At 42.2% G+C, this 26,491-nt stretch overlaps 1 protein-coding gene across 3 annotated transcripts in view; it reads right to left on the bottom strand.

Annotated features, from left to right (window-relative positions):
• Nucleotides 1-6,494: 6,494 nt before the first annotated feature.
• PELI1 (pellino E3 ubiquitin protein ligase 1) overlaps nucleotides 6,495-26,491 on the bottom strand; it is a 42,712-nt gene continuing 22,715 nt past the window's right edge. For 2 of the 3 annotated variants that reach the window (XM_021555842.3, XM_021555845.3), the window contains 6 exons: nucleotides 14,357-14,498; nucleotides 13,990-14,119; nucleotides 12,380-12,481; nucleotides 10,188-10,385; nucleotides 9,888-10,076; nucleotides 6,495-8,963 (listed from right to left, as the gene is read on the bottom strand). In XM_021555842.3, coding sequence (XP_021411517.1) covers nucleotides 8,397-8,963; nucleotides 9,888-10,076; nucleotides 10,188-10,385; nucleotides 12,380-12,481; nucleotides 13,990-14,119; nucleotides 14,357-14,498 — 1,328 coding nt within the window. In that variant the 3' untranslated portion in view covers nucleotides 6,495-8,396. Of the gene's footprint in view, nucleotides 8,964-9,887; nucleotides 10,077-10,187; nucleotides 10,386-12,379; nucleotides 12,482-13,989; nucleotides 14,120-14,356; nucleotides 14,499-23,896; nucleotides 24,161-26,491 lie in introns of those variants that run through there. The other variant, XM_021555844.4, reaches the window with a different exon arrangement.

Raw genomic sequence — 26,491 nt, 5'->3', positions numbered from 1 at the left:
CGGTGTCACACAGGAGAAGGTACTGATTGATAGGTTTTGCAGGAAGTTGCTTTTTTGCTTTATTTCCAAACTCTGCAGAAGTGCCTGGAATATGAAAACTTTTGCTTTGAGTTGTTTCTTTTTCTTTAAGAAGCAAACCCCCAACAGTAGGTAGATATGTGGTCCCAACTTGCTCTCCAGTTTACTTTAGTAGATACAAGTTTATGAGTACTACAGTTTTATAGGAGATCTGAGTTTATGATTTCTGTAAGTGAACCATGGACCAGGCTGCCCGGAGACATCGTGGAGTGTCCATTACTGCAGATTTTGAAAGAGTAAGCATGGTAAACACTTGGAAGAAGTATTTGGGTAGAAGTGACCCTGCCACAGGGCAGACAAATGAAGGAGAGGACATGGCATGGATCTGTGGTTACATGATGAACAACATATTTTTAAATCAGCTGGTGCAAAGAAACTTGCAAAAAACTTGTTTGATGCAATGTGGGAACTCTTATTGGTGGTTGTTGTTTGGTTTTTTTTTAACTTTTAAATAGTAAAATATAATAGGATAATATAATAGAAGTAATACTATAATATAATGGGAACTCCAGAGACACTGATTTTTTTGAGTAACAAGAGCAAAGGTGGGTTAAATATGCCCCATCCTGGGGACTCCTATAGCTGCTCTTCTCTTTCTTTGCTGTGCCCTGGGAAAGCCAACCTAGGACATACCACTTTTATCCTTCTCTTCTGTCAATGAGCCCCTAAATTACAGTCTTGAAAGATTGTTTTGGGCCAGCAGATCTTCTGGCATGATACTGTTCAACATATTATTTCTGCAGAAGCATAAATAGAGCCTGGCTTTATTAACCATTAGCCTATGAAGTTAAAAGTATAACAAAATGCAGACACACACGGGCTATAAATATATTTATGTTGTTGTGAGGAACAGTAATCCCAGGCCTCTACGGTATGAAAACCTCTCCACTATGAATAATGTGCATTTGGCAATATTGGTGAAGGGCCTGAGAGGATGGGTTGCTGTTTGGGTTTCTTTGCTTTAGGGCTGGCATAGCTCCAGGCAAACCCCACTTTTGTGTAGGCATTTAGCCTGCTCTGGTGACAGCTTTCCCTGGCAGGCAGCGGCCAGGAGAGCTGCCAAGGACTTGGCCATGAGCATGATTCACATTGCCCAGAGGTGCCTGAACACACCTTCTGCTGCTCCTGCTCCAGAACAGGTGGAGTGAGATTTCCAAATGATAACGAGTGACGCTGGCAAAAAACGCTGAGTAACACTGAAAGCCCTTGGAGCGATGCTGGAGCCGAGGTCTTGGCACTGCTGATCCTGCCTCCTCAGGAAAGCTGCTCTAGATCCACTTTTAATGTAGTGAAAAAGCATTAAACATCCATGCCCTGGGTGGTTAGGTGGCATTTAAAAGGCCTGCTGATTGCTTTAGCTCCCCTCCAAAAGAGAAGCAAGCCTGAGCCCAGCTGTGTCCAGGTGGCCACAGGCTGTGGGAAAGCCCACATCCCTGTGACCCATCCCAGGCAACATTTATCCTCCAGCAATGGTCAAAGATGACACCACAGCTTCATCCTGGGCTGGCATCCATGGATGTGTCCCCACCACAGAGCAACACTCCTGGCAAAGGCAAGCTGGGCAGGAGAGCTGCTTCAGTCATGACCTCTCAATCCACAGCAGTTTAGAGCCTTCCAGCCCCTCTGAGGTCACAGCTCAGGGGATGGTCCAGGCAAAGCCAGAATGAGCATCACAGTCCTATGGAGACTATGGAGACTTTGGAAACTGCCAGTCCCTGTGCCAATGGGAAGCACAGGACAGAAGGGAAAGGGGCCAATTAAAAAGCCAGGCTGCCTGTGTTGCTCAGGGCAAACTGAACAGATGATGGCATCGCTGGAAGCTGCATTTGCTTTTAATTGTCCTCATTCCACTGAATAACTAATTCTCTCCTCCTCCCACACAACAGCAAAAAAAAAAAAAAAAAGCAAGCATGGGATTTTTGGAAAGGATGAGTTGACTCAATTCCTTTCATCAAGCACATGACAGTAAGCTGCAGTTTTTAGCTTTGCATCTAGGCAAGTTTAGAATATCGCTGCATGCATTTGTTTTATTTCAAATCTTCTGGGATCAGCTAAAAATATTATTTTGGAGAGATGTAGATATGGAAGCACTGAAGGCTGCGTGTTCATCCAGCTCCTAAACTGCAGCCAACCAAAGGGAATGACGGGTAGATCCCAATTGTAAGATGGTTATATTAGAAGTTCTTTTACAGAGAGCTGGGAAGTGGGAGGTACTTGGAATCTGAGCGTGATCCAGAGAAAGAAATGGATTCTTTTAGCCCAGAGACAGGCTTAAGACAGACAAGACCCAAGTTTTGTGAGCTGTTTCCCAAGAGCCCAGAAAAGCCATTGCTCTTCCCTCATCCTTGACCAGCTTGTTTTTCAGCATTTCTCAGGTCAGACTGAAGGGAAACCCTTTGTCTAGGCTGAAAACTAGGTGACCAAATAAAACCTCAGGGCCTGAGTGCAGCCAACATGGTTCAATGCATTAAGTCACGTATTTTTAATAGAATCACTTAAGGCAAGGCATAATCACAGCAAACACAACTGAGAAACTTTCAGATAAAACATTTGCAGAGGAAAGTGAATTTAATTTTTTTTCTTTGGGGGGGATGTTGAAGCAGAAACAAATATAAGGGTCAAGACAATTGTATAAATAAGCAGACAGTTAATCTTGGGACTGAGTAGCAAAGAAAACACACATAAAGAATCTTTTCCCACTGATTTAGAACTGCATTTAACCACACTTATATCTGACTGACAACATGAACTACCATGTCCTCCTTCCTCTGTCTGTGCCACTCACACTCCGTGCAGTGCTCCTCAGGGAATGCCGTGTGCCATGCCAGGGCTGGAAGAGGGGAAGCCTTTTCAGGAAGGAGACCTTTCCACTACAAAAAGGAAAAACAGACCATCCTGGCATGTGTTCAAACTCCAAAGAACTCCACTCTCTCGTTGTTTTTCTGGAAGGCAGCAGATCTCCAGTAGCAATCCCAGTACAGAACTGGTACTACAGATGTAGACAAGGTAGAGGAAGGAAGTCAGAGTAGATTAATAATTTACTCTTGCCTCAGAGCTGTTTAGTGACCTTAAATCAAAATAAAAACATTACAATATTGCAGGTATTGCTAAATTGCAGAGAAGTTGCCTTTGCAGCAGGAAAGTCCTTCTTGGAGTTGATCTTGAGGTCATTTGTACTCCCATGGAATATCTCAGCCCCTGCACTGGAGCAAGGGGCTCTCAGCAGGGCTGGCAGAAGCCAGGATTTGCTGGTGCTTCGCTGCTGCCACAAACAAATCTGTGCCAGCAGAGCCAGGCAAACACCACAGCAGCCAAGAGCGGTGTTGGTGCAGTTCCCATCCCCTCCTGCCAGCCCTGCAAGAGGGGCAGCAGGACAAGGACTGAGAGCCAGGCACAACAGCAGCAAGCCCAAGAGTGGCAGGGAGTGGGCAGGGAGCTCCTGACTGCCAGAGCTGGCACTTTGCCTCTGGTTACTCATCTTCCCTGGAGCTTAGCCTCCAGGAATGCAGCCCCAGGCCATGCATTCCTGATCCCACAAGGGCTTTGCATCTAGGCAAGCTTAGCTTGGTGCTTAGTGCTGGGCAAGGCAAACAGCACCTGCCCACTGTGACTGCAGGATGGGCTGCATTGCCAGGGCTGCCAGGCACAGGGAGGATGGGCAGCAGCTCATCCTCATGGGGTCCAAGGCAGGAACATAAAGATTCAGGCACTGGGGTTTACAGCTAATGCCATTCCCTAATGCTGTACTGATCCCAGCCTCAGACACGTCCAAGGCCACTGGCCCTGCTGCAGTTCCCAGAGGCTGGGTTTGGCATGGCTGCTCTCACAGAGGCACCTGAGGCTTGAGGGAATAAAACCCATTTTTTCTGCTCCTTGAACCTGCCCCCTTTTGCTTTCAGAGATGGAACCAGACCAAGAACCAGCAGAGCTGAAGGAGCTGGCTGCTCCTGCTGCAGTAGCACCTACTGGTGTTTTCCCACTGGAATATAGGAGGAGGAGAATACTGCCTCCCAACAGCACAGTGATGTAGAGCTGTTCTCCAGGGGGAAACAGGAGCCTGAGCTCCTGCTGCTGCCCTGAAAGCAGCACCTGGGAAGGGGCAGGACTGCTGCTGCCCCTGCAGGGGCCACACGTGCCAAGGAGTCCCTGATCCAAGTCACAGGAGCCATCACAGCTCCTGCAGAGATGCCCTCCCGTATCTTCTTTACAGTGTGCACAACAGTGCAGGTACAAGTGATCTGCTACAGTCACAAAAGAGCCTTAGAAACTGCATTTCTAGGATGATCACAGCCCTTATGTTAAAACCAAGTGCTACAATTAAAAATAGACGAGCTCTGCCTGTGTTTTTACAGAAAGGGATGAGCCAAGACAAGGACCACAAAATCTGGTCTAATTCAACAGCAACCAGGCCTAATTCAGGCTGAAAGACAGCATGCAAGTATCTGTAGTCATCAGGGTAGATCTAGATTGCAAAACTGGAAATGTATTTTTAGAATTGAGCCTGGAAAGTGTCGCTTCAGAAGATCAAGCATGCTATGGCAGGATTATTATGGGATTTGCAGAGCACCTTCCAACACAGGAGTCTCCTGAGGTGACTTCATGTTAAACCTACCCTAAGACCAGGCTCATTCCTGCAGGTGTAACAAGCCCAGCACAGCTGGGATGGGAAGACCTCATCCCCAGCCTGCACCATGCCACTCAGGCCCACACCAGGCACTCGTGGGGCTGCTCCAACACAGTGGCTGAGTCAGCAAAGGAACCAGAGCACTCTCTTCTCCCCAGGAAAGCCACAGCAACCTCCCGTTGATGCTCCTGCCCTCCTGCCAGCACCCTGTGCTGCCCCACTTCTGCTTAGGGGAAAAAAACAAAACAAAATGGGTTTATTAGCCAGCTGCTGCTTTCTGGCAGAGTTAAATCCATGCAATTTCCTACAGCTGAAAGGTAAATTAGTTCATTAAATCACCTGCTTTACACATTGCACAGAACAGGGCAGCCACACACAAACCAGAACACTGGCTGCTCATTTCCAGAGGCACTTCTGCAGAGCTTCACTGAACTTTAAGGCTAGAAAAGTACCTACACTTAATGTCATTTCCCCATTCATTCCCTTACCAGTTCCTTATACCCGCAGTGGTCTCCCAGGGAACAGTCCTGTCCCATCTGCTGCTTGCATCACCAATGCTTCTTGCCAGTCCAGCAAACCTTTAAAAGCAGCTGAAGGCCACATCTCACCTGGGGCTGAGCAGCTGCTAAAGCAGGCTGTCACAAGTGGAGCTGTGATTGTCTTAAAGCCAGCAAGGTGCCACCTCTTGCAGCACCAAAATTTGTTCAAAAGGTTTGGCCTTAAAGTTCAGAGTGCTTCAGTCATCTGTTTGAGTACTTTTAATCTGAAATTCACTTTACCCTTTACAGAAGACTACTGCAGTTGTTTATTAAAGAACAGAACCCTGGGGAAACTCAAACAGGGTACCAGAGTTAGAGATGCTGTTGTTGGTGATGGAACTTGCTCCTCAAACTACTCAACCATTGCTATGCTGCCTCTGACAGTGGGATTTCCTTGGCTCAAGTGTTTGAATGCCCATGTTCCACCCTTCTAAAAATGGGATTAAACAAGCCAAACTTGGGTGAGGAAGAGTACAGCACAGGCAGAATGTAGGGCAGACTGAAGAGTGACCTTAGCCTAACACTCCCCAGAGACACAGCCAGTTCTGCTCACATACCTTTGTCTGGGTTGTCTTTTTTTTGGGGGGGTGAGGAGTGGGGTAGAGAAGTACAGTGTAAGCATAATGCATCATCTGAAATGGGGTAGGGCTTTAACAAGGGCTGCACATTGGGCATGACCCTCTCTTCTTCCCCTCTCAGTTAGGTGTGCATGTACCCAACTGCACCCCTGGCTCTGCATCAGCATCCAGCTGGGCCTCCAACACCACTTCCCAATATTCCTCCTACCATCCTGTGCTCCATCTGTGCTCACAGTTCAGCTCTGTGTTACTCATACTGCTTTGTAGCTTTCATCGTGTTCTTTTCTGGCTTTTCATGTTCCTGTAGTCAACAAGATCAGGACCAGAGAAATGTCAATTAGATTTTGTGGAAGACAGAATCAAGAGCTCTTGCCATTTTAAAATTTAGTTCAGTTCTTGCTTACATTTCAGTATTTGTAACTTACTCATTTAACTGTGTCATTTAAACAACAATCTCACCTTTAACATGGAGTTAAATATAAAACACATTGAGAGGACTCATCTGAAAGGAGCCGTTCAAAGCCATGACCAGGGAAAAAGTCCAAAGTCATTGCAGCTGCTGCTTCCCTGTGCTCTTAATCCATATGTGCAGAACAGAGGGCCACCTGAGGTGACAACAGAAGGGCCATCCCCAGCCCTCTCCCATCTCTTGGAAACAAAGCCACAGTCCCAGAATTTCTGTTTTTGAAAAGTGTTTACTCACGTACTTTAAATAAATTAATTTGCAAATAAAAATTAAAACTACAGTATACTATAGTTTGAATAAGATGATTAGAACAACTACAATACAGGGATTTCTTGCTGCATAAGTTTCATTACTTAATGCATATAATCTGGAAAATGTCAAAATCAGTTATATTTCTATGGAAAGGGAGTAACAGCAGTTACTTGTACATGACAGCTAACTGAAATTATAGTACAGGTTTCCTGACACATGCATTTCCTGAGTGAACCAAACAATATATATAATTTCATTTTAAAAATGGAGAAATAATTGACAGTCAAAGTAAGTAATTCATGACATCTAAGCAACACAGGTCTCTTTAAACAAAGAAAATTTTAGAACAGTTTCAAAAGAAAAATGAAAGCTAAAGCTTTGCTATAAAGTACAGAAATATTCTTACTGTCAATTATACAGCACATATTGAAAAAAAATGTACGAAGCTGGCCAAAAAAGCTCAAATCAATGCTAAAAAGGTCAGGTTGCCATGAAGCACAGTGGGCTGGCAGCAGAGCTGCATGTGGTGTACTGGTCTTTTCTGGTGGATGCAGAGGGGAGGGAGGGGGAGGAAGGGGAGAGCAGACAGAGCCCAGAGTAAGCAGAGCCCATGGATGGCAGCATCCCACACTGAGGGTCTGAGCTCAGCCCAGCCACAGCTCTCCCAGGAGACTGCCAGCTGTGCCCAGCTGTGCCCAGCTGCCCAAGGATGCAGGGACACATCCCCTGGCTACCAGGCTCCACCTCTGCTCCATGTGTGGCCCAGATGAGCACCTGCACCTGGCAGAGGGGCAAAGGCCAGGCCTGAGGCCCCTGAACCAGTCAGCAGGTGGAAGGCTGAGCATGCAGCTGACAAACCCCTCTCAGTCCCCCATTTTAACTGGGACTGTGGCCAAGTCACAAACTGCTCCCCACACACGTGCCCAGGTGCATCCACCTCTCCCCTTGTTCCCCCCACCCCACCCCCACACAGCAAGGACCAGAACAAGTCTAATCTTTCTGATCTGTTCATGTTTAACATTGGAAAAACCCTCACAAATGTCACTAATGCTAAAAAAAGAGAAGTGTTAGCGTGAAGGGAGAAAAAAATCCTTAATCTAGACTAAGTTGCATATTCGAAGAGTCTGGTAAATATTCTCCTCATAACCAGATCTTAAGTACAGTCCTACCAAAAAGACATTTTAAGAAGTCCTTCTTAGCTACCTTTCAACACGGTTAAAACACAACTTTACGCCATCGTAATTTGCATTAGCTTTGTTTAAAAAGCATTTTAACTATTCTAAGAACTCAGTATTTTAGATTAAAAGATTTTTCTACCATTTTCATCCCACCTTCTTCTCCATCCAGAACTACTCTACACATCCAATTGCTGGATGTAACACACTATGACCATGCTACTCTCTAAACATTCTAAATGTTTTCAATAATAAAGATAAATAGAAAAGAGTTAATATACATGTTATATTTTACAATGTTTGCATCCAAGCTGTAAACTAATGTTCTTTGAACTATTTACCCTCCATATACAAAAAGAATGAAACACCTTTCAAGACACTGTGGGCACGTGATTCAAAAACCATTAAACTGAAGGCATTGAAGTTCACTCTACAACACCTCCTTTACCTCTTCAGATGTAGCTATTAACCAAAAAAAGCAGGAGGTCTCCCCCTTCTCCCCCCATTTCTTCTATTTCCAGACTTTTCTCAATAAAGAGGGATTCAGCTGTTGTAACAAAAAAACCCAAAAAATTCTTCATCTTAATGCAAACCAGCAAAGCCCAGAGAATACGAAAAACGGTTGGTTTAAAAATGAGAATCGCTTAGCTTATCAGTTTACTGCAGTCCTTGGGAACACCTGTGTTAGTCGAGAGGCCCTTGGAAAATGAGCCTGATGTAGCCCTGCTCACCAGCCAGCTGATGCGCGCAGAAGGGACAGGCTGCGTGAAAAGTGTGAGTACCGTGAGGAAGAGGAATTTGGGACCAATATGCAGTTGTCTTTTCTGAGCACACGTGTCCGCACGGGCTGAAGGCGTGAGTCGGGGGTCCGGCGTCCACATAAAACCCCGCTTCACAGCCGAGCCACAGGGGCACGTAGGGCCCGACGGAGCGGCACATGGGGCACTCGCGGTCCTTGCCGTCCCTCTCCTCTTTGTTGCCCCAGTTGTGGTAGCCGTGCACGTGGCCGCAGTTCAGGTACACCCACGGCTGCTTTTCGTCTACAACATCTTTTCTCTTCATGCTGGGGAAGGCCAGGGTGTTGAAGCCCACGGGGCACTGGGGCCTGGCCGCGTTGATCTCCTGCCTCAGAGCCTCCAGGTGCTTGACGGTCGGCGTGCGCGCCAGCCCCTCGGCCGTGCGCCACAGCAGCGTCGCCCCGCACAGGTCGATCAGGGAGCCGTCCTGCAGCTGGTTCGTCTCGTTCTCCACCTTGACATGGACACAGACACGGACAGCCGTCACCTAAGGATCTCTGAAGAGTGACAACGTGCACTTCCACAATGCTAATCTGCCTGGGAGATCCAGCAAAGCTTCAAGCAGCTTCTGACTGTGTCCACAAGACACCCATAGAGAACTCGGTACCAGTATCAGGTTCTCTCTGCCCATTAAAGTGTGCATTAAAAGAAATCACATTGAGTCAAGAAAAGCTCCTTTCCCATCTTAACAACTCTCTCTTCCATCCCTATAGCACTCTCAACTATGTTACTTGAAATGCCTCAAGGAGTATCACAAGACTGTTTTAGTCCATCGTATTTTAAGACTGTTTTCTTAAAACACCCCTTTACACATGGCTTTCTCCTCCTTCCATTAGAACTCCTAGCTAAATACGCTGCTTAAAAAGTTCAGTGTAGCATTTCTTTTTGCTGAGACATCCCAAGTCACATCGAACACAAATATCTCCTGGAAATGTCACCAATGTTTTGGAAACAAAATGAAGAGGGAAAACTCAGAATGCCAACATGGAAATGAATATCCAATAAAATTGTAACTATTCATTTTCTGTAAAAAAGGGAAAGTGGGAAAAGCATAAACTCACAAGGGACAATCAGGAAAATACTTGTAGAATGTGCAGAGGCCTAGAAGAGCTTGCAAAAATACAGAGCAGACTGGAAACTCAGTTTAGAAGAGCAGCCTAGATGTGCAATAAAGTCCTAGTTTGCAGATAAACTCAGTTATTCTGGCTGAGCAAGACACCTTTGTGCACACAGACAGACACATAAGAGGCAGTGTAACTAATTGCAGAGATGACAACTACTTGGAATTCCAGCAGATTCCAGCTCTATGCCCAAACTATGCCCCTTATGGCTGCACCATTTTAAACAGGTTGCATAAAACACTGGTCACTTCTCTCACCATCTTTCCCCTCTGTTGAGCTGATCTGGTTTCACGGAGGCTGAACACATTCCCACATACAGAAATCTCTCTCCATACTCCTGGCTTGGAGTCTTCTGTGAACCCATTACGAGGATGCATAACAAGAACTCCATTTGTTGTTAGTCCATCCATTTGCCCATCTGATGTCTTCCACTTTGCAGCTTTCTCCTAAAAGAAATGGCACCAATGAGAACCTTTGATTTGGCTGGAGTTATGTATTAGGCTTAAAAAATAAGCCTGCACAACTTTTAATGGAAAAAAGAAAAAGAATTCCCTTACCCCAAGAAAAATGTTTTTTGAGGAGTCAAATCCTGCAGCATATATTCTTGCTGTAAAGGGAGGGTTACGTTCACATATGATTCTGCAGGCAAACCTGGATATTGTGCTCTGCACAGACTGTGTATCTGAATTACTCTGACTCCCAGGAACTGTATCTGTTACTACGAAGTCTATAGGACTCTCTGTTGACCGACCAATCTGGAAAAGCATTGGAAAAAAAAAAAAAACTGGTCAGAAGTGTGTCTTTGGGTCTAGGACTATTCAAATTCAAAGCAATTAAAAGCAATAATACAAAAATCATGACATTACAGTTTAAAGCATTCCTGTCCACCAATCTATCAATTTAGTTTTCTAAAGCCTCATCTGAATCAATTAATTTTTCTGCCTCCAAATGATCAGTTATTCTGAAAGCTGAGTACAGCCAAATGAAGGAAGGAGAAATAAAATTATGTAATTAAGTCAGTTCTGAGATGATTTCCCATTGAAGGCCTTTTCATCAGAGAGGTTGCACTCAGGTCAGGCAGACCAGCTGCAGGAACACCAAAAGAGCCAGAGAACAGCAGTTAGAGGGAAGAACAGTGACATACAGTCACTTTGTATGCCCAGAACATTCTGAACAGTGCCAGACTAAGTCAAGGTATAGATGAGTGAAAATTAAATTATGTGAGCTGTCTTTCAGCTCTGGTGGGCTCTGAGAAGCAGCAAACCTCATGTGAAGAATCAGGTACCAGGTGGTTGTGACAGAGAGGGGCTACATTTACACATTTAGAATATAAGAGTGTAACTTCTGACTACAATCAGGTTTTGCTGGTAGCTGTGCCTCCTTTTCTGGCTGCAGGGAACTGTGAGTCTTGCAGTCCCACACAACTGTACTGGGTTTGATAAAACTGCATAGGTATCCCTGCTTTTCCAGTCAACTCATCTTGTACTATTCTTTGCAAAGAGGAAAAGTAATAACCCTTTCCCAAACATCCATATAGCTGGGTTTAAAGCCCCCTTACACACTACTACTCACTCACTTGTAGAGCTCTCGGGCTCTTTGAAAATAGGTGATTATATTAAGACTGATTAACTGCTGAGCAAGAGACCCAAAAGCTTGAGGTGCTTTTTGGTGAGGGTGGAAGAGCTTTCATGAGACTAAAACTGCTTTGTCAGAGTCTATTTTTCTACTGCTTCTTAGGCAGGATAACCTATGAGTACACGAGGATTGCCAGGGGCAATTTCAAAGCAGCACACATGCCAGAGCATGCCTGAAGAGAGAACACTCACATAAGCAAAACTTATGCTGCAGTGATTTCATTACAGTCCTTTTGCTCTGTTGTATTTGCAGTTGCAAAGCAGCTTCCTCCACCACTTCCCAGCACCTCCCACCTCCTTAGATCCTGCAGTGGCGTCACAGCTAAATGCTGTGGCAGCAAAACTCCCTGCCATAAACTAGTGGCAACAACGAGAGGAAAAAAAAAAAAGCTGCACAAGATCACAGTGTGGGAATCGGAGAGAACAAAGCACATGTTAAAAAGAACCCCAAAACAAACCCCTTCCTTTTGAGAAAAACAGGAAACAATTAAAAGATATGAGGGCACACCACAGTTGCAGATGTGTTTGTGGTCCCTTCTCATATACACAGGAACTGCAGCAAAGTTGTTTTCAACTGCCAGGATCAGCACTGAGGCTCCTCTCTTCACATCTCCCAGTGCTTTAGACATTTCTGGGTTTGCTTAAAGAAGTTCAGAGTATTTTTCGTATTAGCTGTGCCAAAAGCTTTCCTGTATTTCCACACTGTATTTCTTCTACCCTGTCTCCAACTGGCTGATCCCAAATCCCTTTGTAAATGCCAGAAGCAAAGTTCCAAGTGCTTTAAGAGAAAGGTGCCCTTTATTCTTCATTTTGTAAGGAGGGACTAGGAGACAGATTATGTGACTTGCAGACCAGCAAACAAAGACAAAACCATAATCTTGTGCATTAGTCCCAAAACCTCCCAACTTTCACCTTTGCCCAAGTCTAAAAGACATGTACAGACACACAGCCTTGTTCACAGGATGGCCTTGGGAATGAACTGAATTAAATTGCTCTGAATAGTGAGTTCAGAAACTGACACAAACTTTTGGGTCTGAGGGAAAAAGCCTGCTGAGAAGATGCCTTGTTTGAAACTACCAAAAATGAGAACACATGCACACATTAGCTTCACATACCTGGAACATATCTGTGTTGCTGTCATGAGTATATTCAACCACTACTGTCTGGGCTCGAGACAAAGTGTAAGATATGCTGTGTTGGTCCTTATTACTTATTGCCTATGGAAAAATGCCAAATATTATTGAACCAGTGCACAATAATTCTACAGAATACAGTAGCACAGCAGACAATATTTATATATAACATCAGACTCTTCTGCTAATTAAGACAGATGGTTGTTAATGTCACACCTGCGGTTAAACTTCACAAAACCCAATCCTGGACACTAAAAAAAAGCTGCAGGATTGATTCAGCAACAGACCAAACTGGTCTCTTTACCACATGCTGCAACTAAATAAACATAACCAGAGTTTATCATTAGTCATGTTTTAACGCAACACTGGCCTGAACACAAAAGGACAAAACAACCAAATGCAAAGGCTAAAACTGAATGTAACACCTTCATGGCCAGAAGGCCAGAGTGAACTTAGCCAACAGCAAAGTGAGGACAAAAATTTAGGGACTTCATTCTAAAAAAAGGATTTGAGTTAGTAGTAAAATCAGTAATGACTGATTTAAGATATACAGATAAAGTGGTGGTAAACAGGGTAAAATGGAGAAACTCAACATACATTGCAGAAGTTGTAGCAAAGGTTTCACTTTGTTAGTCTAGATGTCCATTTTGCAATTACTTACTAGGGAACTAACCAACACTTCTAAAAGTGCTGCTAAACAGCACTGACCAGACCATAAAGAATTTGCAAAAATAAAAATAGATGTTATTTTCACAGATCTAATATAAATGTAGCAACAAGAATGTTGGTAGAAAAATGCTTCTGATTTCAGAACATTTTATAACATTCCCTGAATTTAGGGTCAAGATATTCTGGGAGTCAAACATTTAACACTATTATGTTTGTTTAAAGGCCTGATCTTGTCACTGATAGTTTCTAAAGAACCACTAAGCATCCTCAAATTCCATAGTTTTAGTAGAAATGCTCCATTAGTTATTGCACACAACTGTACGCACACATGAATAGCCACAATATTTCATGACAATACCTTAGCTATGATGTGTTAGTTTTGACATGAAATACAGTTCAACTTCAGGGTCTAAGCCCTTCCTTTTCTGCTTCTTAATGGGAACTCTGATTAGAAGCCCTGTGAACCATACCCTGCAAAACCCACCTGTCCTGACCCTGGGAAACTCCTACCCACTGGATGGAGCACCAAGCGCACGTGGAGCTTTGGCAAAGGATCATTTAAAAGTCAGCTGCACGTGAAGCAAAGTTAATCCTAAAGCAGAGTGAGTACAAAACCACAAAGTCTGGAACAGATGTCTGTAGTGAGTTTGGAAGAAAAAACATAAAGCTTTTTATATGACTAGCCTGTGCCCAGAACATTCATGCTTCAAAACTAATTTTTTTTCTGGCCACAGCAAGGACTATGCACTGAATCTTCTCTGCTGAATTGTTTCTTGCTAACCCTGACAGGTACTAAAAAACTTTGGATAAATACAAACCATTATTTTCATAGTCAAATTTATACTGTTTAAATCATTTCCTAACAGCTCTTTATATGACACAAGGTGAAATCAGACAGACTTGAAGGGAGAAATGGAGCTTACCTTTGCTGCTTGAGGGGTACAGGCAATGTGCACAGTGCTGGGTTTCACCCCATTTGCCTTGGGCCTTTTAAATAAAGCAAACCTACTTTTCCTTCTTCCTCTATCTCCATTTGGGAGAGACCCATTGTACCTATCAAAAAGCACACAAGAAGAACAAAGCCCATCATTCCTGCATTACTTTGTTTCTCATGAGAAAAAAGACCAACAAGAACTTTCATTCTAAGCACCAAGTATCCTCAAGTAGTAGTGTTACTAATTACACATTTTCAATTAATCACATCTAAATCCAAGAATCGATTAACACACTACTGAAACATGCCCACAGGATTACAGCATAGGAAACTCTCAGATTCTTACACACACTTACCCCAATACAATCAATTCACCATATTTGACTGGTGCTTTTGATGGATGATTTTCTTGATCAGGAGAAAACATGAGCTTAGCTAATGACTTCTCAAACTTCAGGTCTCTGATCAAGAGTTGTGGCACACTTTTTTCATTATTTCCTGTAAAAATAAATCAAAATTAAGTGTAAGAGAAAATATTCTACTCCCATTACACAGACTTAAACACCAATCTGATACTGCAAGTACAGTATTCTGGGTTTTCCATGTTTTAATTTTGCCTGAAATAATTTTTAAAAGCATATATATAAAACCACATGAATTAAAGTTGAATTCCCTTGAAGAAGTGCCAGATCGCCAAAAAAATACATTTAGAAAATTCCACTACGGCCTTAAAACATCCACACTTGCTTTCCTCCATGCTAGTTTTTAGAATAAATTATACATAGCTTCATTTATTTTATTTCATTCAGCTGTTGAGAAATAGAGCCAAAGAGGCATTGAATTAAAAATATAAAACCACAAAGCCAGACCAGTCCATTAGTCAGACAGGAAAAAGTTTTCATGGGAAGAGTCTAATTCAGAGCTTTCCAAGAAGCTTCTGGATTTGCAGATGGAAGGAAGTCATAGGACAATTTGATATCAAGCCTACCATAAAAGTTTAAGGTGTGCAATGTGATCTCTCATGTTCAGCCAGAGACAGAAGTGATATAAACATCTGTTTGAAGGAGGTTTCCTGAGGGAATTCCATGTAACTCCTAATGAAAACAGTCCTGAAGTGAATTTTTTACTCAGACTTCTGCTTTGAGGAACAGTTCATATTGTATTTTTTACAGCTTCTCATTAGTAGCATTTTCAGGCACTTTTGACCTGTGCAGCTCATCTCTGACCTTCCTCTAGAGAAAGCCTACCCAGCAGAGCACTTGCTTGATAAAGAATAAAGCTGATGAGAGCCTGTTTGAGGCTTTTTTAAACAGAAATAAGAACATTCCCTTGGTCCTTCCAGGTGAGTTTTCATACCAACTCAAAGAGCTGCTAATCTTTTTTAGTACTGATGGGTAACATTCTGCCTTCTGTGCAAATGCACTTTTTGACCCACACAGCACATTTTGAATCCTGTCATCAACTTTGATCACAACTACAGTGCTGCATCTCCACTTTCTTCTACCTTGACTAGACCATGGTTATTAGCAGAAAAGATGTCATCATGCAGATTTTATCTATCCCCACATTATGTTGTAAGAACAGGGAAAAAGATGTGGCAGTGCTTGACAGCCTGCTCCCATTTGTTCAGAATCTGATGCAAAGATCCCTTTATTGACTTTCTCTCCCAGTCTTTGCTCCTTCACAGAGAAGCTTGGCCTTCAACATGTTTTCTCAAATCTACAAGTTCCTATTCAGCATGCACACATTGACTGCCATCTGCAATCAGCTCACGGTGCTCTAAAACTTCAAATTTGCTCTTTCCTGCTATTCCACATATTTGGAAGGGCTTCTCAATAACAAAGGTGAAGACTTCACACTATTCTCAAAGCTTTTGCTATGATGCCTGCAGAACACAACCAGGAAAGTCAACAAACCTTTAATTTCTCATTATTTTCCAAATCTCTTCTTTTTTCCAAGTCTGGGTACTGTAAATTTCACAGTGCTTGAAACAAGTGAACTGCAGCCTGTCTTTTTGGTTAGCACACACAATATTATCACAACAGTACCCTGACCCACTGAGAGATGAGTGCATTGCAGTGAACCTGATTTGCACAGCACTGCTGTGAAGCGTCTGTGTCCCATCTCCAGAACCGTGACACCAAGCTATTTCTGCTGCCTGGGAAGCAGTGAGCACTTCCACTCGGCAGCTGTCCTGGTTCAAGCCTGAGGGTACCCATCACTCAGCTGGTGCTCAAAGTGCATTTTACTGATCCAGCAGTCTCCCTCTGTCACACAGGAACAATGGCAGTGGCACAGGAGAGAGCCAAGGAATAGTTGTGGATATACTCAGTTCAGTCAGAGAGAAGAAGAGAAAGATTTCTGCCAGGCTAAGCCTGGAAAAAAGTCCAAGAGGAATGTAAACAATCTATTATCTTGTTTTCTGTTCATAGTATTTATAAATATATTCTACCACACTGACCTAAGTCTAGCGTACCAATAAAGTAAAATATTTTTACTTTAAAACCAATAAAATTAATGTTCACAATTTTCTCCATTAAAAAAGCATTTTTAAATAAAAAACATTCTTTATCTTCTAACAATAAAGTCTCTTCTTTCCCATCCCTACCTCAACAACAACATATAGTTTGCTCAAAGCCTTTCTGGATTGCTGACCCAAGTGCAGCAGTAACCCCCTGGGATTGTGAACTTACTCACTGTTGTAGGTTTTGCCTTTAGAATTCTAGAGTGAAGACATTAAAGCAAACTTATCACACGAAAATGTGACCTTAGTCATGCCAGTAGTCACAACGCATTGAAGTGGAGATTGCCCCATCTGATAAAGAGAGCCCCACAACATTAACTTTGTTCACAATTTTCATGTCTTCCAGGGCCCTCCTTACCTCCTGGCATCACACCCCACTTTGGAGCACCACACTGGAACTAAGTGCCATGAACACACCTCAGGGCTGCTTTTCTGACCTTCATACTGAACTATATAGATCCTAGTGTTTAATAGTGCTCAGTTCTTTAGACACATTTCCCTTCTGAAGTATTTCTACTTATGAAATGAGTATAAATCTTCATGATTTATTTGTATGTCAAATAAAGATATATTTTCTATTAAGTATTTTTACAATCAACTGCAGCATTTTTTAAGATCCTCTTGCATTATACTTGCTTGTACAGGTGCCTTCTTGAAGAGCTCATCTTCTCATCTCCTCCCCACATGATTCACCTATTTTCTGCTTGAATATTGATCTCCTCAACAGCCTCTCCCCTGCAATTCAGTCTTCCTCACAATTAATTTCATCTTGGCCAACAGTTGTTCTCTGCTTTCACATTTAACAACTCACAAGAAATACTGCCATGAAACTACAGCAGTGCCTATAAGGAAACAGCATAGAACTAGGAAACACCACACCAGGGTAACCGAAGATTTAAATTAGTGTTAAAGAGCTAATCTTTTCACTTAGAGAAAGTGGGAAGGCAAGCACTTAAAATAACTTTAGCCATTAGTACAAGAACGGGTTTGGTACAGTTTCTCTTCTTCTGTTCATCCAAGGGAACAACTTTAATAGAAAACTAAAAAAATATATGTCTCAGTCTGAGTCAGCTTTAAAACCTCATGAAAATAACATGTGAACAGTTAAAGGAGATTCTAATGTGTTACCTGCAGAAACTATAAAAGGGGTCAGCAGTTCCCAAGGACAGACTTCAGCAATATAAGGAGTTATACAGAAAATCTCAGTACAAGGAAAGATGTCCCACATCTATTGCTCAGTTCCTCCTTAAAACATTTTCTTTTGCTTTACATTTAAAGAAACCCACTCAAGTTCATTTTGCACGTGATGGAAATCCACTTCTTATTAAACTTAAGGAAGGTAGGAGCATTAGAAATCTAGAGCCATCATTAACAACACAGCTTGCTCATTCCCTTTCAAAAGTCTGGCTGAAATGTTTGAACTTAATTTTTTTTTCAACTACATCTCAGAACCTATATGAGCTTCACACACCACTTTCACAGCTACTACACCCCCAGATTACTTCAACTCAAGCACATACGAGATTCATTACTCCTAAAAAATAATCAGTCCAACATACACACTACTTCTCATCCAGTGTGATTGGTCTGGTGCACTGTACCAAAAGGAAAATATTTTTGTTCCCTTAAATAACAAAGAACAATTATATCCTTCCAGTGAGGTCCTGAAGATCAGTCCAAGGGAAATTTCATGTCTGCGAATAAAACTCAGGTGCTGTCCCACTGGAGATGAGTCTGATCTGCCATGGGAAAACATCTCCACTCCTGAAATAGAGGAGGCTTATGAATCATTTAAAGCTGATTGAAGAATTTACTTGAAGGAAAACTGTTGAGTAGAAGAAAAGGACCCAACAAAATATATAATGGGCCTTCTCTTGTAGTATAACCTAACAACTTTTTATTCCTAGAGTACTACTTTTCTTCATAAAGTTAGGAAAGGCTAATTAAAAAGACAGCTTGGCTCTGAAGGGCCAGTATACAGCTGAGGAACAAACATTTGAATAAAATACACACAAATTACATTTTTGCTGCTTCTTGCAGTAGCATTTCCAGACATCAGTGGAACAGGCTTCATTGGAGCAAGCTCTGAACAACAGACTCTTCTAAACTTCTCCAAGAACATTCAACACACTGATAAGGAATAAGATGTCAATTACAAGATTCCATCTCATCCAGTGTTCTTCCAAAAATCATAGAACTGGCAGCAGCAAACATTTCATGTCAAGATCTCAGATTCTGCCAAAGAGAAGAGACTGAAGCCTGAAAACGCTTACCTTTGCACAGTCCTGTGTTACGGATTTGAAAAGATTTTGAGAGTAAAGCAACTTGCATGGCTAAAGGCAAGCACAACTGTTTGCAGTTAGCCCCAAACCACAATGGGTACCAGTTAAAATCCTTCAGTATCAAAAATAGGAAACTGGAATGGGAAGAACTCATGAACAGGTAATATTTTTATTCTCAACACTGGTGGCTCTGGGGGCAACAGAAAGTTCAATGCTCAATACTATCACATGCAACTGTTTTTAAGGACTGCAAAGTGACAACAACTGAAGTGAGAACAACATTTTAAATCTGTTTGAGGAATGTGAGTCTGGCTTCTGACAAGACTTCCTGCTCTCTAGTACTCCCTAAAGCCACAGAAGGCAAGGACTGCCATAGCTGAGAAAGCAAGCCACAGATTCTGACTCCATTCCAGAAGGAAAAGTCATATTATAGTCTCTCCTGTCTCATGCAAACACTGCTCCCTGTATCCAGGCTATCCCCCTGGGAAGACCTCCCAAATGATGCTTTAGAGTAGGCGAGGTTAAGAGCTCACTTCCATTGAGCACATCATTTTCCATGGGGGACAGAGACAGATGAATTTAGGCTGGTTTTGAACTATCAGCTCCAGCTTAAGCAATCATTTGCAACTATTCAGGTGCCTTTCCAGGTCCTGAGACTCACCCACAACCAGTCTTTAGTTACTTGAGATTCTGTTTGCAGTAAGGCACAGCACCTTGTGAATTAAATTTGCTATTTTGTAGACAGCTTCTGGAACTGCAGCAAGAATAGTGGTATCTTAATGGTTAAAATGGGGTGGGGGAGGGGAGAACATAAATTCAATGAGCCCAGGCAGAGATTCATTAAACACTCGGCTGAAAGCTAAAAATACTAGAATAAAAGTCTCTTTGTAATAAATTACCGTCATTTTCTAAACACAGAGCCAGCATTATAGGCTGCTAGCAACTGTAGCTAGTGCCAGACTAGCCCTTTTCTAAAATACTGCATAGAAAACCACTTCCACAGTATAGAAAGAAGTCCTCTGTCAACGAATATATTAAAATAAAAAGATGCTGATTCAGATGCAAAAAATGGGTATTTCCCCCTCCCTTTTTACAATATTATATTTATGTTCTATATCTACATATTGTAAGGTTTGGCTTGTTTTTTCTTTTGGAAGTACTGGACAAGACATTTTATCTATTGATGTTTTTATTTTTTTACTATTTGCACTTCTGCACTGACTACCCTTGCAATCCTCACATACAGCTCTTCCCTGAGCAATTCTTTGCTAAACAAGAGGGAATAGAGACAAAATGGAATCCAGTCCTTTTGCAGTGGCAGAACAAGAGGCAACAAACAAGCTACAAGACAGAAAATCCTGATTAGCTATTATGGGAGGGAAAAACTCTCAATCCACAGAGCCTGTGAGATTTCCATCCTTGGAGATCAGCTGCATGTGGCCCTCAACAGTGCACTTTTGACCAGCTAGACATAAATTATAAGTAACTCCATTACCAATGAAACAAGATTTTGTCCTTATCCCTCAAGATTTACACATTAGTGTCTACAGCTTTATTTGGATTTAAAACCCCATCCTGCAAACAAACAATTCACATTGAATGGTGTGACAACACCTGAGAATACACAAGTAGGATCCAAGTTTGCCAATATCCACTTACACATTTAAGCTCTTTATCACTCCAGTTTCCACTAGCAGGTCTCCTGTGACTGCAAGATCAGAAACCAAAACCCTCTGAATACAAGAACGTTATTTCAGCACTCCCTATCCTCTTCTACGGTTACATCTCACCACTTGAAAGGAAAAAATCTTGATTTCCAGATTTAAACTACCAGAATACTAAAGTCAAGAGTCACTGAGAGACACAAGCAAGCTGTACAGAATACTAGTCTCTCAGGATTAAGATACTTGCAAGTGTGGAAGGAGGAGGCAGTAAGTAACCAGAGGGAAAAAAAAAATTAAAAAAAGAAACAAGCAAAACCAACAAACAAAAAAACCCCCATAAAACCCAACCCCCCCCACCCCACACACAAAGCCACCCAAAACCAAAACGTCACAGTAATTCCCAGCAGCAGACTCACTGCTTCCTTGAGTATGTGTTCCCAATAAGCCCAACTTGACAGGTTTCACAAACAACTTCAATGATGTTACTGATCTCCACTGGTGCAAGCAACAAGGACTCAGGTCCTTGCATCACTATGTTTCTGAAAGCTGAGATAAAGGTTGAGAAATCACTTTCTTCTACGTGATGGGTGAAGTAACGTTCACCACTGGGAAGTTATTCTCCTTTAACTGTTTTTCCTATAAATACTTTTGTAAGCTTGTATTAAAATAGTTTTTACTGAAGTGATCACTGGGTAAAAAGAACATATGTTTATCTACTAGTTTTAACATTTCTCCCCGTTTCCAGTTAAAAACAAACTCACATTTCCTTCCCACACACACCTGCAATTTTTACCATCAGCAGGTTTTAGACTCCACTTTTGAAATTAGCCACATTCTGTGTGCAGCTTGCATCCTTCACTACAGATGTACAGGGAAGGTATAGTGATGCAACTGTTAGTGCAATTTAAATGCCTATCACTTTACATCAATAGCCATATACTACCCTTGTAAGGAAGATAAATTAATTTTCTTATTTCTAGAAAAAGGGAGCTTTTCAGCATCAAAATCCCCAAGAAGCCTTGGAAGCGTGGAGTTATCAGTCCAGCCTTTTGCTGGATAAGTATAATAAATATGGCTTATTATTTCCTTAGTCTATACTGTAAACCTTTTCTTGTGTAACTCAAAATAAGCTTAGTCATCCACTACACACCAAAGTGTCTTATGATATGAAAGCAAGACAAAAACAAGACAACAAAAACAAGGCAACAAGGCCAAGCTCTGAAATGAGCAAGCAGCTGATCCTGCACAGGACATCAAGCATAAACCAATGCAACAGCTATCTACTACTATGCCTTGAGAACATCTTTAAAATCTCAATAGAGGAGTTTTTCATTGTCACAAACAGAATAAAAGCATCTTTTTACCATGGACACCTGCCATTAGGGGGCTGGTCATCTAAGTCACGTGAGTCAGAGCACATACACACACAAAAACCCATTGTCTGTGGACACTCTGAAAGGGGCATTAACTTGATAGACAAGAGAAAATCTACTGTTGTGCTCTAAGGTCACAGCTAATTTTGTCCAGTGTAAGAAACAGCAGTTTTGGTTGAATCTAGCATTCTGCTTTGGGCTCTGTTCCAGCCTCAGAAGCAGGTCTGAGAAGCCCTCAGCAGTTTCAGCAAAGACAGGAACAGTGCCTTGAGGACAAGCAACCTTGCTCAATGAACAAGGGAAGTGTTTTAGAATAGGACTTCTATTATAGGCACCTATATGAAAGTCTGTACTTTATGATAGTACTCAAAAATAGCATTCCTCTTCAGAAGACTGAAAAAGCCCATCTAAGCACAGGGGTCTGATTTCAGTCAGACCTCTGCTAACTTCAGTAGTCTTATTCTGAACTGCCATTGATGACATGAGAATGTGGTTGGGTGTATTAAACCTGGAAGATTTATGTAATCAATAATGATCCACTCCAAAAGACTGACAAAAATAAATTCTGAAAATATTCCCTTGGACAAAGAAATAGTCCCGAATTTTTTTCAGTTATGAAAAGTAACAGCTGATCCTCCCCTGAGGAAACCACGATAACCTCCTACGGGTTACAAATGATGTAATTCAGACTGCGTGTGGGAAGCCAAAAACATTTGTCTTTTAGCACAAGGTGTCTATTTTAAAGCTGTCACTGCAATATTACCTTAATTAGCTGAGAAAGTTCTTCAGCAGTTTACCTGCAGCCTGAACCCCCCTGTCCCTTTTGGATGTGGCAGTGACAATGCGCGGAGCCGTGCACAGGGCTCAGACCCTCCGGAGCGAGGGACAAACACCACAGCTTGTCCTTGCTCCATCAGCTGAACTTCTGCCAGAGTTACTCACACAAGCTACTTCAGAAGATTAATTTGCAGCTTTCTCTTTAACTGTACTAACAGGGAAAATGCAAGTGCAAACTATGCTGAAAAAAATGTATTTTTTATTTTATTTTCATTTCACTCAGATTATCACATGAAGTTTATTTGTAACTTGTATGAAAAAGCCAAAAAATAATACTACATAGAAGCATGCTGGGAGAACACCAGGTGTTCATTAGCCACAGCATACCTATTTGTCTCTTCAGATACAACTATGTATATGTATGCCCTGCATACTAACAGAAAAGAAAAAACTTTCTATGATACTAGCACAGAAGTATAGTTCTGCTGCAGAGAACTCTACAGCTAGAAATGTTTAACATTATCCTTCTCCACTGCTTCAGACTAATTAAAGTATTACCTCAAGGAAAACAAAAAGTCAGTCCCAACTTTCACTTAAGAGGCAGCCACAAGAGTAAAACTTCCTAAGAGCTTAGACCAAAGCAGAAGCATCTTATTCTTACACAAAGCAATAGAGCTTTTCAAGTCCAGGAAAATTCACTGTCTCATGCACCTGTACTGGAATATAGGGCTGAGGAGCCTGGGCTTGCAAAAAACCACAATGACTTCTCGTTCTACATGCCCGAACATTACAGTTTTGCTTTTTATGAGCCTCTGACTTCCTGATAAGGCAGTTCATGTACCAAAGTAACTGCTAAATAGCTGTTTGTATCACACCAAAGCCTTTTCACATAGCATACTATATCATCTTACAGAAACAGGAGTTACATTTACATTTAAAGGCTTTTTCTTGGTTTAGACAACAGAAATATTTAACAGCTCCATGAGAAATTACCCTTGGTATGATTTTGTTAGGTAATGGCAGTTTTAAGGCACCTTACTCTACACCCTAAAAATGAGAAGTGACTGACACATGATCAAACAGCACTTACTGTGCTGTGCACTTTGAATGTCTCTGCCTCTTTGAGGTGGAAGGGGAGCCTGCAGACACACTGCCTGCTCTCAGATTTCCTTTCCTCCGCATCACTGAAAACCACTGCAACTGAGGAGACTTTTAGAAAAGCGACCGAAACAATACCACAGTAAAAGGGAAAAGTGGCGGCATGCAGAGCACTTACCAGGATATTTGTGTCCTTGCAGTATTCCTACACAGCGGAGAAGAAAAAACCCAACCCTTCGATCTTGTTAATCCACCAACTCCTTTAAACCCCCAGCAACTGCCAGACTGAGTGACTGCTCTGTGTGCTTTTACTTCAGCCGTGGGAAGCGCCTCCTGCCTCGAGAGGGGCCGGCTCTGCCTTGCGTAAGCTGGGTAAACACCGCGGCACCACACAGCATTGGCTGGAGGCAGAACCGGCATCCTGCTCCTGCTCCATCAATTCATCCATCCCTGGCCCCAAAAAGGAAAAAAGGAAGCAGAGGGTGTGTTGAGAACAATACTGCAGCCCAATTGCCTGGCAGCTCTGTGGATGAGGTTCTCAGAGAAACACTGATTTATTTCCTTCTCTTACATAACTGTACCCATGCATGCTATACCTTTTCTTCTTTTTTCTTTTAACCATAATTTATTAGCCCAGCTAGCTTTCCTCACCTCCCACACAAAGAGTAATTTCTTAATACACTGAGAATTATACCAGCAGAAACTCTTCAGGCATTGCTATCTCTGTTTTCACTAAAACTGTAGGACTGGACACATGACACCTCTGCAGATGCCACCTGTGTGTACTGGACTGTCATGGCGAATGATTCTAGAACAGCTCAATCCTGTAGGATGCACATTTAGAAAGGCAAATCTGCATGTGCCAGACCAGGTTATGAGCTCATTTCTCATTCCACCAACACCAAAATCACTGCATCAAGCCAGTGGGTGGGATAATTTAAATGTCTGAGCCATAAAGTGTTGATCAAGTTACCACAGCTTCCAAGTTACCTCGTGGAATTGATCATGCAAATGCTGTGAGGCTGCTGCAATCATGATATGACACAGCAGCTTAACCTTTACATCAAGTTTTACATTGCAGCTCTAGTGGGTGAAGAAGGGGTAGATGGTTACCCTGGCTCAAGCAATGTTGATAGAGCCTGACAATTCACATCTCTATGTTGTACATGTGACTGTTGCTGCTCCTGTTTCTGCTGCTCCCTACTTGGCTTGCAACCTCAATCTTATAACACAATTTTATGGACTGATCTGTCAATGTTTTAAAGTTGGTTTATCTGCTCTGTTATTTTTTTAACAGAACTCTTTTCCAGTTCACCTTACAGTATAGCCACTGGGTAACACTCAAACCTCAGAACTGTCAAAACAGCTTTTCTGTTCATAATGCCATAACACAACATATGCTGCAGCTCCACAGAAGTCAGCTTCACTGCTGAGAACAAGGTGAATGCATCTGTGTTTTCTCTCTTCTCAACCCATACTCCACAGCAAACTTTCCCCTAAGTAATACAGTACAGCTGTCCTGTTACAGGATCTTGTCACCTACCCAGAAAATTTAGCTGCAGAACACTTTGTCATAGGTTATTCTGGATAATAAAACTATACATAGGCTCAAAGACACTTTTTTCCTCCTACCATAGATTACTAAGCACAAAGATATCACCTTGCTCCACAGAAGTGGTTGAACCAGAGCAGCTGAACACTGGAGAGTGCCTGGAGAAACACTGACGTACAGGTGCTCCCTTGTTTCCACTCTTCTGGTTGACAAAAAAAACCACAGGACTGAACACTGCTCTGAAATGGTACGGTCATTATCACAGCTATCGGATTACTAAACTGGCATGGGTCTAAGGGAAAAACCAAAACCACACACAAATCTCCAACTATTTCAACCCAAATAATTTTGCTTTTGTGTGTTTGTTCTGTAATTCCATTTTACCAATGCAAATGAGAGGACAGCGACCTTCTGCATCCATCTCAACAGAAACACCAGGGACTCATCAAGCCTGATCTTGAGAGTTAGGTTGAATCCTCCTCCCTGCCAAAAATCAACAGCCTCATGCCACTGGCACACAAACCCAATTTTTTCACTGGTAATGTGTAGATCCTTAAAATGGCAATTTTTACTGGGGTGGAGGAGTCACATCACCCCACCTCCCTCATCACTTTCAAGTATCTTCTGTTTCCCCCCAGCCCATACAAAGTTGGCAACTTGAATGCTGTTCTAATCAGGGCTAAGGGTTGCTTTTGTGATTTTGTTAAAAAAAAAAAAGAAAAAGAAAACCACATCAGGACTGCATTAGTATCACTTAACACACAGATACAGCACCAAGAGTACAAAAGGTGTTCTGTATTCAGGCGTTTAACCACAGTGATTAGTTACATTGGTATGACCACTTCTAAGCTGCATTACTTTTCTCACACAAGTGGTAAAACTTGAGTTGTACTGTTTCAAAACATCCTGAAATGCAGAACTTCAAAACTAATTTGCTTCTAGAACTCCTTTATTTCCAGACATTCTTTATTTTACAGATGCAGCTGTTCAGCATTCAGGTTAATAAGCTTGTTGATTACTTTATGCTGCAGCCACCTAAGAAGCAGCTGCAGGTGGATTTGCCCTCTACCACCCCAACCAGCCTCCTGCAGATAACAATACTTACCTGCCTTCATATTACTGCAATCAGGCAACACCACACAATGTCCTTTTTATAGCTAATCATGCCCCATCTTAATCCAGTTTTTCTGAGGGTTTATTTTGCCCCTAGGCACACTTCTA

The sequence above is a fragment of the Lonchura striata genome, chromosome 3, assembly GCF_050655825.1.
Source record: "Lonchura striata isolate lonStrDom1 chromosome 3, ASM5065582v1, whole genome shotgun sequence".
Lineage (NCBI taxonomy): Eukaryota > Metazoa > Chordata > Aves > Passeriformes > Estrildidae > Lonchura > Lonchura striata.
The sequence above is the reverse complement of the archived record's forward strand: the minus strand, read 5'-3'. Positions and strand labels throughout refer to the sequence as shown.